The 17,970-nt window shown below is 42.3% G+C and overlaps 1 protein-coding gene across 1 annotated transcript in view; it reads left to right on the top strand.

Annotated features, from left to right (window-relative positions):
* MOV10 (Mov10 RNA helicase) overlaps positions 1-17,970 on the top strand; it is a 127,810-nt gene that overhangs the window by 20,935 nt on the left and 88,905 nt on the right. The window contains exon 2 of the mRNA XM_073667181.1: positions 15,947-16,040. Coding sequence (XP_073523282.1) covers positions 15,947-16,040 — 94 coding nt within the window. The remainder of the gene's footprint in view (positions 1-15,946; positions 16,041-17,970) is intronic.

Raw genomic sequence — 17,970 nt, 5'->3', positions numbered from 1 at the left:
CCCTCGGGGTTTCATCCGAATTACGTCACTCAGAGATTTAAATGGAAACCTCAACATCAGTGCTCAGCGTAGAGCACAGGATAAATGGGAACATAACATGGGTTACATAACATTTTGGATCACAATAAAAGCTTTGACTCATTCCACAAAAAAAGCAAATCCCCACTCAGGTCCATCATCTATTAACGGAAATATAGGGGGCTTCCATGTTACTAGTAGCCCAAAGGTTCTGGAAAAGTGAAATGGCCCTTTCCCCCCCAAAATAAATTCCGCAAATTCTGTGCTCCCAAACCCAAATTCCTCCCCTCCCTTTTGAGCCCCATAGTGTGCCTAAACCACAGTTAGCATCCACATGTTTGGCATTTCTGTAGCGATGAGAGCCTGCCTAATTTACAGGTGCATGTCTCGAGAAGCATGAGCTAGGCATAACGTACTGGTCACTACAACGTACTGGTCACTACAACAGCAGTTTGCAATTTTCACTCAGAAACATCCGCTGCTGGTTGTTTCTGGAAAACACCCATGTAGTTAAAAATTCTCCCCACACCTGTAGATAAATTCCCAAAGGGGTATAATTTCCAAAGTAGGGTCACTTGAGGGGGGATTCTGCTATTCTAGAACTTAGGGTCTCTGTATATGGAGTTCGCAAACTATTCTAGGAAAATCTCCAGGAGGCAAATAGAGCTCATTCCCTCCGGAGTCTCGCCATGTGGCTAAGCAGTACTACACAGCTTCATATGGGGTATTTCTACATTCAGCATTACCCATTTCCCAGTTTGAAAATTTACAATCTGGGGCTAAAACAAAACTTTGGTGGTAAAAATTTAGTTATTCTTTCTTCACTGCTCAATGGTGTAAAATTCTTGGAGACACATGTGGTGTCAACATGCTCACTGCACCCCTAGATGAATTCATTGAGAGGTTTAGTTTGTAAAATGGGGTCTCTTATGGGGGGATTCTGCTGTAGTGGCACCTTAGGGGCTCTGCCAATGTGACATAGCACGTCAAACCAGTCCAGCAAAATATGAACTCTAATATGGTGCTCCTTCTCTTCTCAACTTTCCCCTGTGCCTCAAAAGTAGTTTTCAACCACATATGGGGTATCAGTATACTCAGGAGAAATTGCATAACAAATTTTGCAGTCCATTTCCTCCTGCTATCCTTGTGAAAATGAAAACAATTGCAGGCTAAAACAACATATCTGTGCGAAAAATATATATTTTTTCATTTTCACAGATCAACGTTGTAAAATTCTGTTAAACACCTGTGGGTTCAAGGTGCTCACCACACATCTAGATAAGTTCCCTGAGGGGTCTAGTTTCCAAAATGGTGTCACTTGTGGGGGGGTCTCCATTGTTTAGACAGACCAGGGTCTCTCCAAACGCGACATGACACCCACACACCATTCCATCAAAGTCTGCGTTCCAAACCTCACTTTTCTGAGCTCTGCCGTGTGCCCAAACAGTAGTTTACCCCACATATGGAGTATCTGCATACTCAGAAGAAATTGCACAACAAAATTTGTTTTCCATTTTCTCCTGTTACCCTTGTGAAAATAAAGAAATTGGTGCTAAGAAAACATTTTTGGGCGAAAAATATGACATTTTTATTTTTACGGATCAATGTTATCAACTACTGTCAAGCACCTGGGGGTTCAAGATGCTCACCACAAATCTAGAGAAGTTCCCTGAGGGGTCTAGTTTCCAATATGGTGTCACTTGTGGGGTTAGGGGTTAAAATTTACTTTGTGTTATATATTTGAAAATCCGTAAATTTCCTCGTAGAGTTCAAAAAGCACATTTTAATACAAAAAACCCACCTATATATTTTCTAAATACTTATATAATCTAATTTAGAAATATCCACTCTCCTAACAACTCAAATGTTGCTAATCCTGGAGTATTAAGCCAAGTGGCCCACATTTTTTCATATTGAAGGGGTCTCCCTCATTTAAGGTTTGCTCACACTTACATATAAGTCAAACGAGTGCAGTCATATAAAAAAATCGGATTGCAGTTGGACCAGCGTTATTCAATGAGGCAGTGCAGATCTACGTATTTTTTCTCAGCTGTATTGGGGATGAGAAATGAATCGCAGCATGCTGCAATTTCACTCTGAAATCGGCCCCCCCCCAAAAAAAAAAATCGCATGCCATATGGACCATTAGTATAAAATCCGATTTTTACAGATACATTACAATTCTGTAGCATAGGAAACTGTAAATGGTTCTGTAAAAGATTAAGAGCTGCTGAGTAAAAAACAGATGACATAACATGGATGACAAGTGAGAAAAAATAGTCCCACTCTTGAATGATTGTGAGCATACCCTTAATGTGAACATTTCTTTCCTTAAGAATGATATTGTGGACCTTACTAATAAATTCTCTGCGTGTGGGTGGGTTTTCTGACAACCGATGTGTGGCAATCAATTTCCTGAAAGAATAAAGAAGCTAAGCGATCGTTATCTTTCCATGTTCATCAGTGTGAGTTTCAGCCACATACCCTACATATTATGGGGTCTCTAAGAACTGTCACCCCTATCGCTAGATGGATTAAATTAAGGACCGTTGTCCAAAACATCTGCAAACATGACAATTCCACATCTGGTACATGTCCCATCTGGGACATTTGGAGTCCGTGCATAGACCAGCTTTAAACATCCATAGAGGTATTTTGTGCACCCTATTTATGACATATAGTTGTGACAATCTTTTAGTCTCACTAAGAGATATTTTGGGAATAAACTCCAGAACTTAATCCCATATCTCATTTGAAATAGGTCCTAGATAGTGATGAGCGAGTATGTTCTGTTAACCCTTTCGCCGAGTATGCTCGGGCGAGCACCGAGTACTTACAGCTGCTCGGTGATATGTTTGAATCACTCCCATGTTCATGATTTGCAACTGTTTGACAGCTTTAATACATGTGAGGAATGTCTATTTCTTACACATTCCTCACATGTATTATAGCTGTCAAACAGTTGCAAATCATGCACACCGGCGTGATTCAAACATAACAACGAGCAGCTGTAAATACTCGGTGCTCGCCCGAGCATACTCGGCGAAATGGTTAAGAGAGCATACTCACTCATCACTAGTCCTAGATCATTCACCCATTTAGTTTTGGATCTTAAGAGATGTCTTATGAGATATGTATTTAAAAGGTTCCTGTAAATCAGAGATATAAGCCAATTGGTATCCCTTTGTGACCTTATTGTGTCTAATACTATGTACGCCTGCACAGATATGGAGGTTGATCTACATTGAGTTTCAAATACATGGCGCAGTTGCAGAAATCTATAACACATTATGTTGTAGGGGATACTGTTCCTGTAATTGTTCGAATGTTTTAAAAGTATTTCCCTCTAAAAGATTAACTAGATTCCGGACCTCAACCTGCCGCCAGTAACCAAAGCATTGTAAGGACTTAAACTCTGGAACATTGCTATTATCCCAAATCGGAGTCAATTTTGTCAGTGATGTTTTGTAACTGTTATATTTTATTCCACACCTTCTCAATGAGTTATAGGGTATTTAGAAGGACACATATGGAATTTGCCCACCTCAACACTGGAAAATAGAAGATTTTTTTCCCCACTATACATTGAAGGACAATCCCAACAGAACTACCTATAGTACTTTCCTCCAATCTACTTTCTACTCTGGTGAAATTGATGCCACTTTGCTGGTGTCGGCCCCTAATTTTTAGAAATGTGGAGACTCCTGATTGGGTCTCCATCTGCTGGGTAGGCTGTAGTGGAAGAGGTGTCAGTCCTAATTATACTATTTCTACTCTAGTGAAATTGATGTCACTTTGCTGGTGTCTGTCCCTAATTTTTAGAAATGTGGATACTCCTGATTGGGTCTCCATTTGCTGGGTTGGCTGTAGTGGAACGTGTGTCAGTGCCCCATTATACTAATTCTGCTCTGAGGAAATTGATGCCACTTTGGTGGTGTCTACCCCTATTTTTTTTTTTAAATGTGGAGACTTGTGGTTGGGTCTCCTTCATGTGTGTTGTCTATAGCAGCAGGGCCCCCAGACCAGCAGGCCTGCACTTACTTTCAGTCAACTACCTGTGTTACTGTCCTTAAATTTTTGCACCAATAGTACTCCATGAAACTGATGTTTGTGCCACCTGAGTGTTGTTGAGCAGAAAAGCAGCTTGAGCTGTTGCATGTGGTATCAGGGCTCCCAGCATAGCAGACCTACACCAATCCCTCACCCAACTCGTCTTAATTTGAAGTTCAACTCAAAGCTGTAAATGCTGGCCCAGACCCTGATACCTTATGCATGGTCCATGGCTTACTGCTGCTGTGCCATTATAAAATTTCTTTCTACTGTGGGTCAATTGATGCCACTTTTCCTGGTGTCTGCCCCTAGTTTGGCTGTTTTGGCAGCTTTTGGGTCCCGTTGAAGGTGTTGTGTATGCGTTTGGTTCTGCCTCCCATTGAATCCAATGGGATTTGGATATGTTCGGAAAACATCGGGAAGTTTGCGGAGCTGAAACAAACTGAACCTTGAAAGGTTCGCTAATCTCTAGTAGCGACCCCCTTTCAAAGCAGTTATACACTTCTAGCAACACAGGTAATATTATCTCTTTATACAATTTATACATCTCCACTGGGAGTATGTCCATTCCTGGTGCTTTATCATTGGCCATAGTACCTTGTGCTAATTCTAATTCCTCTTAATTAAATGGTTCATCTAATAAGTTTCAAAGTTCTAAGGAAAGAACTGGAAGCTTTGCCTTATCTAAAATGTTCTTAATCGTTTCTTCTGAAGGCTGTACCTGTGAAGAATATAACTCTGAATAATACTCCTATAGTACTTCCAGTATATCCAGTGCTGTATTTACTGTTCTACCGTCTATCGTTTGTAGACTGAATACTAAGGACGATACTCTCTGTGCTGCTGTTTATAACATAGAAACAGTAAAACAAACGTATAAAAATACTCTGTTGTAAAAAAGTAACAGTAAACAGCAAGTGCTAGTAAAAAGGTGATAAAAAACAGGGTATTTAATTGACACGTTTTTTGCAAAAAATGTATACTAAGCCGCTCTACCAATGTCAAGGTAACCCAGATCAGAGCAGTCCCTATCTGATGTATTTAAAAACTGATCATGTGTATGGTACCTATATGAGAAGATCTAACAGTTTATAACATAGGTCTCCTGCCTTTTCCCCTCCCTTTACAACCCATGACGTCTTAGTACGCACATTTGCGTACTGCCCGTTCAGTGAGGGCTGCTGCGCTGAGCCCTCACTGAACCGAGCACATGTCAGCTGATTCTTACAGCTGACACGTGCCCACGACAGCCGCGGGTGGAATCGCGATCCACCCGCGGCTGTTAACATGTTAAATGCCGCTGTCAATCTCCGACAGCGGCATTTAACGCGCGCTTCCGGTTAGCGCGTCATAAGCCCCGCCCATCGGCGACCCCGTCACGTGATCGCGGGTCACCGATGGGTGGGCATGACAACCCAGGGTCTGCAGCAGACGCCTGTGGTTGTCATGATCTGGTCGCTATGAGCGCCACCTAGTGGTCGGCGCTCATAGCACAGGACCATTTCTGCTGCATGCAGGGGATCTGCTGGTCCCCTGTATGTAGCAGAGCCAATCGGACAGTTGCTGCTTCTAGTCTCCTATGGAGACTATTGAGGCATGCAAAAAGTAAAAAAAAAAAAAAAAGTTTTTAAAAATATAAAAAAAAAAAATATAAAAAGTTTAAATCACCCCCCTTTCGCCCCATTCAAAATAATATATATATATATATATATATATATATATATATATATATATATATATATATATATATAAAAAAAACCTACAGACATATTTGGTATCGCCGCGTTCAGAATCGCCCGATCTATCAATATAAAAAAAGAATTAATCCGATCGGTAAACGGCGTAACGAGAAAAAAATTCTAAACGCCAGAATTACGTTTTTTGGTCGCCGCAAAATTGCAATAAAATGCAATAACGGGCGATCAAAACATCGGATCTACCCCAAAATGATATCAATAAAAACGTCAGCCCGGCGCGCAAAAAATAAGCCCTCACCCGGCCCCAGATCACGAAAAATGGAGACGCTACAGGTCTCGGAAAATGGTGCTTTTTTTTTTTTTTTTCACCACTTAAATATAAAAGAACCTATACATGTTTGGTGTCTATGAACTCGTAATGACCCGTAGAATAAGAATGGCAGGTCAGTTTTAGCATTCAGTGAACGTGGTAAAAAAAATAAATAAAAAACAACTGTAGTATTTTTTTGCAATTTTACCGCACATGGAATTTTTTTCCCGTTTTCCCGTACATGATATGGTAAAACTAGTAATGGCGTTGAAAAGTACAACTCGTTCCGCAAAAAATAAGCCCTCACATGGCCATATTGACCAAAAAATAAAAACGCTATGGCTCTGGGAACAAGGGGAGCAAAAAACGAAAAAGCAAAAACGACAAAACCCAAGGTTGCGAAGGGGTTAAAATATTGCATTCTCTGAAACAATAGTTTTCTTTCACCGCCTGCAGTGTCACTTGATTAAGTGTGGTTTGAGCCACTTACACCCGACCCTGTGTGGCTGGTGTGGGTCTATAATCATTGCACTCTGCATTATTATTATTATTATTTATTTATATAGCGCCATTGATTCCATGGTGCTGTACATAAGAAGGGGTTACATACCAAATACAGATATCACTTACAGTAGACAAACTAAGGCTATGTGCCCACGATGCAGAAATGAAGCAGAAAATTTCTGCATCATTTCTGCATCTCCCTGGCAGAAAAAACACATGCGGATTGTACATGCGGATTGTACATGCGGATTGTACATGCGTTTTTCCTGCGAAATACATGTGGATTGACAAGCGCTTTCCAAGTGATTTTAGCATCACTTGGAAAGTGCTTGTCAACTTGGTCACACTATATAAATCCATGCAAACAGCATGGTTTTATATAGTGTGACCCGAGAGAACGGTTACAAATAAAAAAATAAACTATACTTACCTTCTGATGGCCCGGCGTGTGTTGCTGCGCTCCTTCCTGGCTGCCAGCTGATCGCGGGACACTGCACTGAAGGACCTGCCATCACATGACTGTGACGTCACCACAGGTCCTTCAGTCCTGCCCGCAAGCACAGGGAAGGAGACCTGGGGCCGTCGGAAGGTGAATATAATCTTTATTTTTTATTTTATTCTTTTTTTTTTTTTACAGATTTTTTTAATGGTACCTGGGTGTGGCGGAGACTCTCCTCTCCTCTACACCCGGGTGCCATCCACACATTAGAACGCGCCAATTACGCAAGTACAGATGCAGTCTTGCGGAATTGGCGCGTTCTAATGCAAGTCAATGGCGGCGAAAACGCAGCGCTTCCTCAAAATAATTGGTAGTGCTGCATTTTTTTCCGCAATTATAATCCGCAGCGGAAATTTCCGCAGCAAGTGCACAGCACATGCGGATTATCATTGGGGAACATGCAGGCCTTCTACCATGCGTTTTTAATGCGTTTCTGCAGCGTTTCCACAGCTGCAAAAACGCTGCGGAAACGCATTAAAAACGCATCGTGGGCACACAGCCTAACAATGATAGACTGATACAGAGGGAAGAGGACACTGCCTTTGCGGGCTTACATTCTACAGGATGATGGGGAAGGAGACAGTAGGTTGGGGGGCATCTCTCAGCTTCTGAAACACTAATTGATCCTGCAATAAAGTTTTCTCAAAGCTGAATACCAGGAAGTATCAAAAACAAAGCTGCTTTGTTTAAAATATGACATGCCAAAAAGGGACAAAAAAACGCAATAAAAAACACAAATATCCTAATTTACTTGAGCAGTAAAATGGTGCAGAAATGGTGCAAAAAATTCACCAAAAGTTGCTTCAGGAAAAGAAAAACTCCAGAGTTTTTTGAAGGGTCTTCTGTTTGAAAAACTTGTTCAGTTTGCCTAAGGTTACTTTCCCACAATGAGTTTTTGGTAAGTTTTTAACACTGTGTATTTTTGAAAAAATGCAAGTAACTTATTTTACGTAATGGGTGCAGAAAATCTGTAATGCGCTGTGGAAATAATAGCGCTATATAAGTGAGTAAAATAAATAAAATTAAAAAAACATCAAAAACTCACCAAAAGCTCATTATGGGAACATAGCCTAAAGGTATGTGCAGACAACTACTTTTTCATATGAATTCCACCTGAATCTGCCTGAAGAAGCTCTGCAAAAGCTTTAGCAAAAAATGAACATGGTGCACCGCAATGTAAAAACAACATTGCTGTGCATATGATCCGTCTTATGTTACTTTTTTCAACCCCTTCAAGGTTCAGAAACTGTGAAGCATTTAAATAAAATATGATGTTTATTCTTCAGACGGCTTCCATGTAAAATGCAGAGCTTTTTCCTGAAGCGGCTGCGCCTAGAAGAACTCAGAAAAAAAACATTGTGTACACATACCCTCAGGGTGCTTTAACATTGCGTCTTGTCACACGCTCGGTGGCCCTGTTGAGGCTAATGTCCTCTACAAACAGGATTCGGGCTTATGAGCCGATGGGACCATACACTATAATGGTGCCGACAGATTGAACATGCGCTCTGTTAAGCATCATTTTCAGGTGTGCACGCCTACTTGAGTTGGACAGCAAGACAGTCTACTACGTCTGAGTGTCCTCATTCAGTAGGCGCACACGCCCGAAAATGATGCACAACAGAATGCACCATTATAGTCTATGGCCACATTGGTGCATAAGCTCGAATCCCATTTACTGGGAGGGGGTCCGGACGTAAGCCCCGATGGTGCGAATGAACTGGTGCCTGAACGCAATGTGAAAGCACCCTTAGGCCATGTGCACACATTGAGTATTTAGTGAGTTTTTTACTTCAGTATCTGTAAGCCAAACCAGGTGAGGAACAATCAGAGGAAAAGTATAATACAAACACGTCACCACTTCTGTATTTATCACCCACTCCTGGTTTTGGCTTACAAATACTGAGGTAAATTACTGACAGTGTGAACGTGGCCTAATAGTGAATGGTGTAGACATCTCGGGATGCCTCATTGATCAGGAGAATGGGGTTTCTTAACCTATTTGGCACTCTAGAAAGGAGAATGTGAAAGCCCATGTTCACATGTTCAGTATTTGGTCAATATTTTATATCGGTATCTGTAAGCCATAATCAGGAGTGGAACAATCAGAGGAAAAGTATAATAGAAACACGTCACCACTCCTGGTTCTGGCTTACAAGTACTGAGGTAAAAAACTCACCAAATACAGAACGTGGCTAGATTCTCACATCCTTGTGAGAGAAACAGAACGATTTTTTTCTCACTAATTACATTCATTTTTGGTAACAATGTATCAGTATGAAACTATGATGGAACTCTGAAGTACAATGTATGTCTTCCTAGTTTCATCTGTTTTACACACATCCCCATAAGCTTTAATGGCCGAACCTGACCTGCAAATTGGATGAGAATAGTGAGTCTGATGGATCAGACACATAGATCCGTTTTGTAAACTGAAATGTATATGGATCTATGAAGCTCTGTGGGTCACTGTGCTGTCCAAGAAAAAAATGAACAACACTAGGAAACGTCACATGGATGTCTGAATGTAACATATGCTAAATCGTGTTTTTTTTTCTTCTGGAAGGAGCTGATGTTTTTGCATCCACATTGCGTTCCATATTCTCACTGTATCCGTATGTCTATTTTGTCCATCCCTATGGCATATAGTTTTTGCATGAACAATTTAATGAATAATAAAGGACAAATGCAGGTTACTATTTAATAATGGTAATGGGTCCGTAAAAAAATACATGACACAAGGATGGTAACCCATATGTGATCTGATTTTTTTGAGCACCCATTTACTTATAATAGGCAAGTCTGATCTGAAATACGGAACTAAGTAATGCATGCTGTGATTTTTTACATGGAGACCATCGGTCTGTTTGTGAAAATGTGTATGTGAACCAGTACATTGACTTGCATTGGTCCTTGTGCTCTCCATATGCTACCTGTTTTGCATATAGACTGCACATGGCTGTTTAATATATTAATCTGAACAAGCCCTTAGGCCTGTTTCACACATCTGGCATATATGGGGCAGTTAGCACAGTTCAGGAGTCCCTGTGGTCGGGCATTGTGATCGGAGCACGGTCCATGTTTCACTGGTCTAAAGGCCCCGTCACACTAAGCGACGCTACAGCGATCCCGACAGCGATACGACCTGGCAGGGATCGTTGCTGCATCGCTGTGTGGTCGCTGGTGAGATGTCAAACAGTCAGATCTTCCCAACGACGCAGCAAAGATGCGGCGACCCGTAACGATCTGTATAACGATGCAACGCAAATGCACGCCTATGTGTCTCAGTTCTGAGTCGCCATCGAGGTCGTTGGTAAGGTGTCAAACACACCGATTCATGCTACCCAGCGGGGCCTCAACGATCAAAGAAATGTCCAGACCATTCTGACATGACCAGCGATCTCACAGCAGGGGCCTGGTCGCTGCTGAGTGTCAAACGTAGCGAGATCGCTGCTGAGTGTCAAACGTAGCGAGACACGTCAGTCTGAATAAATCCTCCCTGAATTATAAAGGGGTTAAATGAAAATGGAAATAGAGTTTAGGGACGCACATACCATTGGTGCAACCGCAAAGGGGCCTAAGAGGTAAGGGGGCCCAGTTCTTCCTCCACAGAAGCTGAAATTTTGCATTATGATGAGCTGTTGGGCTGCAAAGGGCCCATATATTGTTCTTGCACAGGGACCCTCTTCTGTCGGTGTCCGCTCTTGTTGCAGTCACCACCAATTTTGGGTATAAAAATTAATCTAAGGGAAACTATGGAATTATAATCTAGTGAGTGGCAAAATGTTCCATTTACCGCACCATCTAAGGTATAATTCTGGTTAGCAGAGGAGAAAATAACTGCGATCTGCCATGATAGCATTAGTGGTAATAGCATTCACATCCAGGTGCGCGCAGGGCGTCAGATTCATTCATAAGAAGCGGACAGAGCACACCAGGCCGGGACCATAGTCAATTTGCTTGGTTGTGTGCACTAGCACTATGTATTACTCTGCGCTCCCCCAGAGGCAATGGAGCCCAATCTACACAGCAGACAGAAAAGGGTAGGTGGCTGAGCATTAAGGTTTTACAGTAAATCACAAAAAATGGAACCTACCAATTTGTCTTTTTTCTTTTTTAACTAGAGTCGGTTGCCCTTTTTATTCTTAACAGATAAATAAAAGTGTTCAGGGTCTATTTAAATCCATTTAATAACACTTACAGCCATGTTTCCTTTAAGACCGGTGCATTTGTATTCCTGTATTTTTCACCAGATTTTTTTGCTGCTTAAAATACAGTGGTAAGGTAAACCAATTGGGCTATTCACATGGTTGTGTTTCATGTCTGACCTCCTTAGGCTATGTACCCACTATGTGCACCTATTAAGTAAATTTAGGTTATTTGTGGTATTTTTCATTGCGTTTTTGATGCAATGTTTTTTTCTCTTTTTGGGATGTCATGCACATAAAACACTGCATACCCGCAAGAGAAGTTGCCATGTTGTGGAATTTGAAATACGCACCACAGGTCAATTTACACTGAGGAAAAAAAAAATCTCCGTGGGCAGGAGATCTCTATAAATCCCATCTGTGAATTGTAAGACCATGCATTTTTGAAAATCCGCAGTGTCAAAAACTCATTGTGGGTACTTGGCCTAAAAACTCAGAATGTGCTACATTCCTACATTTTAGGCTATGTGCCCACGATGCAGAAATGCACCGGATTTGTCCTGAGAGTTTCTGTATCTCCCTGGCAGAAAAAACACATGCGGATTGTACATGCATTTTCCTGCCAGGGACAAGCGGATGTGAAGCGTTCTTCACTTGCATTTCCGCATGCGGGTTGTCAAGCGCTTTCCAAGCGATTTTAAACATCACTTGGAAAGTGCTTGACAACTTGTTCACACTATATAAATCCATGCAACGGGCATGGATTTATATAGTGTGACCGAAAGAATGGTAAAAAATAAATATACTTAACCTTCTGATGGGCCCCGGTGTCTTTATCCGATGGATGCGTCCTGGCTTGCCGGCAGTTCGCGGTAGACTAAAGAACCTGCCGACGTCAGCGGTCACGTGACCCATCACATGACTAAATGATGTCATGGCAGGTCCTTGAGTCCACCGCGAGCTGCCGGCAAGCCGAGACAAGGACACCGGGGGCCATCAGAAGGTAAGTATAATGTATATTTTTTATTCTTTTTTTTTTTTACAGGTACTATGGTACCCGGGTCCGGAGGAGAGTCTCCTCTTCTCCAGACCCAGGTACCATCCGCACATTGAAACGCATGTACAGATGCAGTGATGCTTATTCCATGCGTTCCAATACAAGTCAATGGCGGCGAAAACGCAGCGCTTCTGCAAAATAATTGGTAGTGCTGCGGATTTTTCCGCGATGATAATCCGCAGCGGAAATTTCCGCAGCATGTGCACAGCAGACTATCATTGGGGAACATGGCAGGCCTTCTACCATGTGTTTTTTAAGCGTTTCTGCAGCGGAATTGTCGCATAGTGGGCACACAGCTTCACAAACCGAACACGCTCAATGAAATCTATAAACATGGCTCCATCAGGATTTCTTCTCTTTTTGAAACCATATTTGCATTCAAATTTTTTTTTTTTTTAGTTGGCAAAACTGATCCATTTTTGTCCAATGGAAGGAACGGGGGGGGGGGGGGATAAATACTGATTCATTAAGTGGATTTGTATTCCTGAGAAATAACAATATGTTCATCTGAAATGGGGTCTTATTTGAAGCGCTTATTTATATGGATCTTGAAGTGGATCACTTTGTGAACATACCCCAAGGCTACATTCCCATGATGAGCTTTTGGAGATTGTTTGATGTTGCTGATGCTCTACACCAGGGTTCCCCAACTCCAGTCCTCAAGGCCCACCAACAGGTCATGTTTTCAGGATTTCCTTAGTATTGCACAGGTGATAATTCCATCACCTGCACAGGCAATAATTACATCACCTGTGTAACTAAGGAAATCCTGAAAACATGACCTGTTGGTGGGCCTTGAGGACTGGAGTTGGGGAACACTGCTCTACACCATTTCTGCACCCATTAAGTAAATTAATTACTTGCATTTTTTTTTAAATACACAGCGTAAAAAACTCACCAGAAACTCAATGTGGGAACATAGTCTAAGGTACAATTTTTAATTCTGCATCACTATGGTAAAAATAAGGCTACATTCACACACCTGTTTATTTTTACATCTCTGTAAAACAGACCATCCATACTGCCTTGGTTTTGCATCTGTTTTTAAAAACCTGAAGGAGATGTGCAGAACTTCTTCCTATTGACTCTTTACAATTGATCAGTGAAACCTGGTTCATCAAAGCTTTTACGCCAATATTCTGGCGTAAAAGTTGCATCATTTTTTGTACAACTTGAGGCTGCGCTAAAACTGACAAAGTGAGCAGAGTTGGTGTGGGTCAGGGGTGTAGCAAGTGCCGCTCGTCAAATTCATGACAAGTGATGGCATTCGCTATGCGACAAATCTTACTCCAGCAGGGACTGTACGCCACTCATACAGTGCCCCCATTCCATGAAGGTGTCTGACTCCAGCAGAACTCCTAACAGGACCTGAGCTAATTAAAGAAGGGGCCCAGGACTGTGAGAGGTGGTAAGGGGTTAACAAACTTTCCAGCAATTTTCTTTTTTTTTTTTTTTTTTAAAAAGGGGCTGGCCCAAAGGATGGGGGGCATGGAGGTTCTTTGTTAAAAGAAGGGGTACAGAGGCACCAAAGGACATTCGGTCATCTTACCAGCGATGGAAGAAGTGCATCCGCCCTCTCCAAATTTTGGGGGAATTTTCTACAAATACGTGTGTGAAATAAAAATAAATAAATAAATATATATAATAAAATTTGTCACAGCGGGGCGGTTCTCTTCCATGCCCGGTCAGGCTTTGTTTACCAGGCCCTCTGTATAGCAGCAGTTGGCTTTCGGTCAGTAAAAAGAAAGGTTTAAAGTTAAAGGGGTTGTCCGTTCCAAATCACTCTGTGTGACTGCAGACTTCTGAATCCCCTATATATGTTGTTTAATAAAGCACCGGCCAACCCATTTAACCCAAAATTCATATCTGGTGTGTGTTTTGTTATGAATGGACACATACAGTACAGACCAAAAGTTTGGACACACCTTCTCATTTAAAGATTTTTCTGTATTTTCATGACTATGAAAATTGTACATTCACACTGAAGGCATCAAAACTATGAATTAACACATGTGGAATTATATACTTAACAAAAAAGTGTGAAACAACTGAAAATATGTGTTATATTCTAGGTTCTTCAAAGTAGCCACCTTTTGCTTTGATGACTGCTTTGCACACTCTTGGCATTCTCCTGATGAGCTTCAAGAGGTAGTCACCAGAAATGGTTTTCACTTCACAGGTGTGCCCTGTCAGGGTGGGGTTCGGCACTCTCCAGCTAGTTTAGGAGCACTTGTCAGGACCCTGCTCCAGTGTGCTCCTCTCTTGCTCAACTTCTCCCGCCTTGTGTCCCCCACTGAGTCCGGTACAGGTACTGCGATGTCCCTTGTGGGTAACGTGTAGTTCCCGGACCGACTGGGTGCCCTTTTTGGTGACTTGTGGTGAGAACGTGGCGTAAGGCCGGGTCCCTCTGGATAAACGCAGATTAGGGTATACAGGTGGCGACTCCGCTCCGTCCGTATCCCCCTGGGATCCACATAAGCCTCCGGACTTTTCCGACAGAGACGTGAAGTGCAAAGTCAGATAATCGGGGACCGGTACCCCCTCTCGCGGCAGGGTCCCCCTGGCTAGGCCAGAATAAGGTATGCTGGTGGCGACTCCGCTCCGTCCACACCCCCTGAGATCCTTTTGCCTGTGGAGCCTATCTCCTCTGCTCCCCTCTTGGGCCTTCTTGCTTGGACCCTGACCGGGGACAGAGCCGGTTATAACTCTGCCCTGCTCCCCTTCTCGAGGCCTGAGACCGGGGACCGTGGACCCTCAGTCGGTTGCAGCCTTGTGCTGACTTGCCGTCCAAAAGACCCACGACCAAAGACCTTGTTATTAAAATGGCCTCCAGTTATATAGAATTCTAGTAAAGTGCTTAGGTAAATGCTTCCTCCACCCTCACTTACTACGTGGTTCCCCCTCACTTTGGTTCCCCCCAACTCCTCCATTCAGGCCCGGGGCAGCACTATGGTGCTTTAGGCCACCTTCAGAACTAGAGTGGTGTAGTGCTGAGTGTGTGGTTGGGGTCCTGTGTAGTACTCCATCCTTACCTGGGAGAGGAGATACCACACCTCATTCTGAAGTGCAGTACCCCTGTGGCAACTGAACCCTTAGGGGCACCACATATTCACATGACATTGAGGTTTCTACATGTCCTTTGGTGCCTCCATAAGGCACTCTGCTCTATTCTGGTAACCGCGCTTCCTGAAATACCTGAAAATCTATTTCTGTTATGTGTAGGTATAATGCTTGTCTAGGCTACATTGGTCTGCAGTTCTTTGCATCCTTCTAGCCTTTTTTTGCTGCCTGACCTGAATAGTGAGATGCCACCCTCCTATAAATTATAGCTCAATGCAGGGATGGGCTGCAGATGTATAGAAATGCAGCCAGACAAGGGTGCGGAGTAAGTTGAGGTTCTCATCAAGTTTCTTTGGGAGTGCACTTCTTATCCCCACCATTGTTTTGGATGCTAAACTAGCCTCATTGCCCTCTTGCCTCACTGTCAAACCTTTGCACGTATATTTGGTGCATTTGAGAGAAAAAAAAATCTAAACTGCTTGATAAAAGGCAACATTGGCAGTCTGTGAATTATTAAAGAATAATTATTAAATAACTTTTTCTATTAGGAGATACAAAACTTAAGTTGATTTTTAATTTCGTATTTTTAAAATTCCTTACTAGGCATGATGTCCTACCAAATTTTTCTGCTGCCCTTTTTGGACTTAAAATGGCTGGAAAACTTTCCAAAAGAGGAGACTCGATTCATCTGAGCCAGGTGTGTTCTTTTCCACTAAATGAATTCTTGTGTTACGCTATGCTAACACACTACAATCCTATGACTGATTCTACAATTGTACAATTGTACTGTAAGGTGCCCAAACGAGGTAGTTGTGGGTGAGTGGTAGCCCATGCTCGCTTTGGCACCCTATCGACAAAGTGTGTCCTCACGGTGTATGTGGTGTTACCCACTTACTTCTGGCTAGCTGGCTTCTTCTGACTCCAGGAATTTCTCTTCTGGAACCAGGGCAGCAATCAAGTCAGAGGACATAGAGTTCTTAACAACAAGTAGAACTTTACTTGGTGACTGCCAGTATTTACAGGCAGGCATAAAGGATAAGGCACACCGGGTTGTCATCTTTCCCACAGGTACCGGATACAACTTCAGCCCTGGTTCCCAATCTAGGTAAAGCAACTCTGTTGCTTTCTTCTCTAGCCCTACAGAATCTTCCTCACCAAAGACAGTATATCTGGATCCTAGTTCTCTTCACGTCCTAGACTTGAGCCCTAACGTCCTCTGCAACCTCTCTCGAGGTTCCCTGGCTGGCTAAGGGGACTCTTGTGGAGGGATTCTTTTATCTGGTGATGCACTGTCCGAGATACTAGGCCCACATCTACCTTAGCAGCCCTTATAGAGCCTGTCAGCTGTACTGCATACTACTCACTGTCATAAATGCCTGCTATGCTACTGGCAAACATCAAATTTCACCTACATTCTAGACAGTAGTATCTTGTCTGTTTGTTAATACTACAGCCCTCAAGGAAACATATCAGGAGGTTAATCTTTATGAAAATAAAGACATAAATGGCTCCTCATTGTGAGGCCTGCTTTTTGGCAGTTTCCAAGTTGCATTTGATTATGATATTTTACACAGAAGCAAATAAAAGATACTAAATTTAGCAAATTTTATATTCAATACAATACCCATTAAATGTACTGCTGTAATATTTAAGGATATTGGTTCTTCTAATAAACTGTTGCTTACCCCTTGTGCAGGCATTGCAGTAGTATGCTTACAACCACTAGCAGCTAACTTACTGTCGCTATGAATGGATACCTAAGCTACTGCTATGCCCTGCACATGGCGACATAGTATATCAGAAGAACTATACTATATTTCTAATTGGAGGTATTTGCTCTTAATAATAATAATAATAATAATAATATTCTTACTATATATTGGCATAGGATCTTGGAGATGGGAATGCTCCTTTAACTTAATTTCAGTCATTTTCTCAGTAGCTTTACCACCAGCGACTTTCAAATTATGTCAAAGACGATTCTTTAGGAAAACTGCCGCTGGTGTTTTTCCTGAAGCGTCTTCTGCTTCAAACACCCTTTGAGTGTGCACATACCCTAAGGCCAGCTTTACACTACCACAAATCACAGTCCATGTGAGGACCATATTTTCTGGATCAGCTGCATGCATTCTGACCCAAAGTCAAAGACTGATGCATGTCTTAGGCTGTTGCGTTTGGGGCAGGAGATCTGCTTCCAATCCGTACTCTGACCATGAAACACTGATGTGTGAAACCGACATAACAATTATTTTGTTAATGTATATATTGGAGAACTACCAGGAATTAAAGGAAACCTGTCACTCAATTCATGCTGCCTAAACCATAGGTAGTATGAATCTGAGCATGGCTGCACAATTACAGCGAGATTTGCAAATCTCTGAAATGCTCTATAGAAAATATGATTTGAAGATCTGGCTTGGATCATGGGCAAGGGTGAGACGACTCTGGCAGCGCCCCTAGCCTGCTTTTTTTTTTTTCTGCACCGCTCTAGTTAATCGACAGGTGTCTCCCATGTGTGTCATAGGGAGAGACCTGTTTATCAACTGTAGCGGAGCAGGGAGAAGCTCTCCAAACTGTGTTCTCTGAAATGCTCCAGCCTATTTCCGAGAAAAACCTACCTGTCTGCA

The sequence above is a fragment of the Phyllobates terribilis genome, unplaced genomic scaffold (genome assembly GCF_046119375.1).
Source record: "Phyllobates terribilis strain yellow unplaced genomic scaffold, ASM4611937v1 Scaffold_2__4_contigs__length_985480577, whole genome shotgun sequence".
Taxonomy (NCBI): Eukaryota; Metazoa; Chordata; class Amphibia; order Anura; family Dendrobatidae; genus Phyllobates; species Phyllobates terribilis.
Note: the sequence above shows the minus strand (reverse complement) of the source record. Positions and strands in the feature narration are given on the sequence as shown.